Source organism: Alosa sapidissima, chromosome 12, assembly GCF_018492685.1.
Source record: "Alosa sapidissima isolate fAloSap1 chromosome 12, fAloSap1.pri, whole genome shotgun sequence".
In the NCBI taxonomy this organism is placed as follows: domain Eukaryota; kingdom Metazoa; phylum Chordata; class Actinopteri; order Clupeiformes; family Clupeidae; genus Alosa; species Alosa sapidissima.
In genome coordinates, this window is record NC_055968.1 from 34,999,557 (window position 1) to 35,002,056 (window position 2,500).

The 2,500-nt window shown below is 50.5% G+C and overlaps 2 protein-coding genes across 2 annotated transcripts in view; both read left to right on the forward strand.

The window, feature by feature from the left end:
- The window catches only part of klhl26 (kelch-like family member 26), a 21,671-nt gene that overhangs the window by 18,981 nt on the left and 190 nt on the right, over positions 1–2,500 (forward strand). Inside the window, exon 4 of the transcript XR_006035297.1 lies at positions 1,335–1,338. The gene's annotated coding sequence lies outside the window, so the exon portion shown is untranslated. The remainder of the gene's footprint in view (positions 1–1,334; positions 1,339–2,500) is intronic.
- Positions 1–2,500, forward strand: part of crtc1b (CREB regulated transcription coactivator 1b) — a 21,662-nt gene that overhangs the window by 7,887 nt on the left and 11,275 nt on the right. The window contains 1 exon segment of the mRNA XM_042111540.1: positions 1,585–1,833. Within this exon segment, the coding sequence (XP_041967474.1) occupies positions 1,585–1,833 (249 nt within the window).

Consider the following 2,500-nt stretch of genomic DNA (forward strand, 5'->3'; position numbering starts at 1 on the left):
GAAACCGACTACAGCATCGCAGTGTTGCAGGGTACACCTGTGCCCGTTAGAAACCTCCTACAGCATCGCAGTGTTGCAGGGTACACCTGTGCCAGCTCACCAGCCATGCTGCTGCCCACGCAGTGACGCTGGGTTTGGTAGCTGCCCATCATTATTGGGAAATATTCACAAGCGCTCAGAAATAGGCGTCCTTGTCCTCGTGCTCAATCCTACTCTGCAGTCCCACTCTCAATTGAATAGTTGTCTAGTTTCTGCCAGGCATTAGTGATCATGTTTGAGAAGTAGTTGAGTGTTTGCTCAATTAAAGCTGCACTCTTAGATGGCAGGAGCAGTGAACAGGTCTGGGATTGGAGGTTAACTCTGTCCAGGAGCAGTGAACAGGTCTGGGATTGGAGGTTAACTCTGTCCAGGAGCAGTGAACAGGTCTGGGATTGGAGGTTAACTCTGTCCAGGAGCAGTGAACAGGTCTGGGATTGGAGGTTAACTCTGTCCAGGAGCAGTGAACAGGTCTGGGATTGGAGGTTAACTCTGTCCAGGAGCAGTGAACAGGTCTGGGATTGGAGGTTAACTCTGTCCAGGAGCAGTGAACAGGTCTGGGATTGGAGGTTAACTCTGTCCAGGAGCAGTGAACAGGTCTGGGATTGGAGGTTAACTCTGTCCAGGAGCAGTGAACAGGTCTGGGATTGGAGGTTAACTCTGTCCAGGAGCAGTGAACAGGTCTGGGATTGGAGGTTAACTCTGTCCAGGAGCAGTGAACAGGTCTGGGATTGGAGGTTAACTCTGTCCAGGAGCAGTGAACAGGTCTGGGATTGGAGGTTAACTCTGTCCAGGAGCAGTGAACAGGTCTGGGATTGGAGGTTAACTCTATCCAGGAGCAGTGAACAGGTCTGGGATTGGAGGTTAACTCTATCCAGGAGCAGTGAACAGGTCTGGGATTGGAGGTTAACTCTATCCAGGAGCAGTGAACAGGTCTGGGATTGGAGGTTAACTCTGTCCATAGGCTCAGTGGTGGAGAGTAGGGCCAGGGTTGGGACCCAGCACCGGATAACACTGAGGTCAGCTGCAGTAGCCAGCAGGCCTGCAGAGAGAGCAGAGTCGGTAAAATTATCCCTTCATTTTTGGCTCCGTTTATTGGTCTCAGGAAACAGCACGCTGTGATATGTGGAGGCTGCTGAGGCGATCCATGTCTCTTCCATAGCTGTGTTAACCCCCCTTCCCCCAGCCTCTCCTCCGCCTGGTGGTCAGGAGGTCTTCCTGCACCCCACTGTGTCTGTGCATGTAGTGTGTTATTTCTGGGTTAGTGCAGAACAGCATAAACATTGGCCTTTGGCAAGAGGAGTCATGGCTTCCAGTCACTAATAGGTCCTGTGTGCGTGTGAGAAGTATGTGTGTGTGTTTGTTTGTGTGTGTGTGCGATAAGTATGTGTGTGTGTGTGTTTGTTTGTGTGTGTGTGTCATATGCATATGATGTCTATATGTGCCTGTGTTTACAAAGAGTTATGTGTGTGTGTGCATTTGTGTGTGCGTGTGCGTTTGTGTGTGTGCCTGCCTGTGGCCGTGTGTGTGTGTGTGTGTGTGTGACAGGCCCTGACGATGGACGCCTTGACCCTGGAGCAACAGCTGGCCCAGTACCCCCTCATCAGCCTTCTGAATGACCTGCAGAAACAGCAGCAGCAGCAGCAGGGGCAACAGGGGCAACAGAGCCTCCCCCAGGGCATCCGACTGGTGCAGCTGCCCCCCCTCACCGTCCAGGCCAGCAGCTCGTCCTCCTCACAGCAGTCCAGCCCCGCCACGCAAACACACATCTCCTCCGCCACCGTCAACATCAACTCGGTCAGTGCTCCCCGCCTTGGCGTCACTCAGGTGCTCAGAGTGGACAAAGTTATATCCTCCGCCAATGTGAAATGTTTTATTGATTTATTTGTTTGAAATAGTAGGCCTCAAGTGCCTGTGTGTGTAGAACCAGGAGGCTAAAGGCTAAAGGATGAAATTGAGTGAGGTGGTTACTGTGCTCATTCTTTAACTTGGCAGCATCCTCTCATCAGAGGGGTTTATGACCTCCTTCAAACCCCATTCACTCTCAATACCATCTGCATGAGAGGACGTGAAGGTGATCCAACAGTACCTCACTAATGTAGATGATTAGGGTACTAGTGTAGATGATGAAGGCACTAATGCACTATAGTAGATGATGAAGGCACTAGTGTAGATATTTGGGGCACTAGTGTAGATAATGAAGGCACTAGTGTAGATGATGAAGGCACTAGTGCACTATAGTAGATGATGATGAAGGCGCTGGAGTAGATAATGATGAAGGCGCTAGAGTAGATGATGATGAAGGCGCTAGTTCACTCGTAGATGATGAGGGCACTAGTGTAGATGATGAAGGCACTAGTGCACTAGTGTAGATGATGAAGGCACTAGTGTAGATATTGGGGGCACTAGTGTAGATGATGAAGGCACTAGTGTAGATATTGGGGGCACTAGTGTAGATGATGAA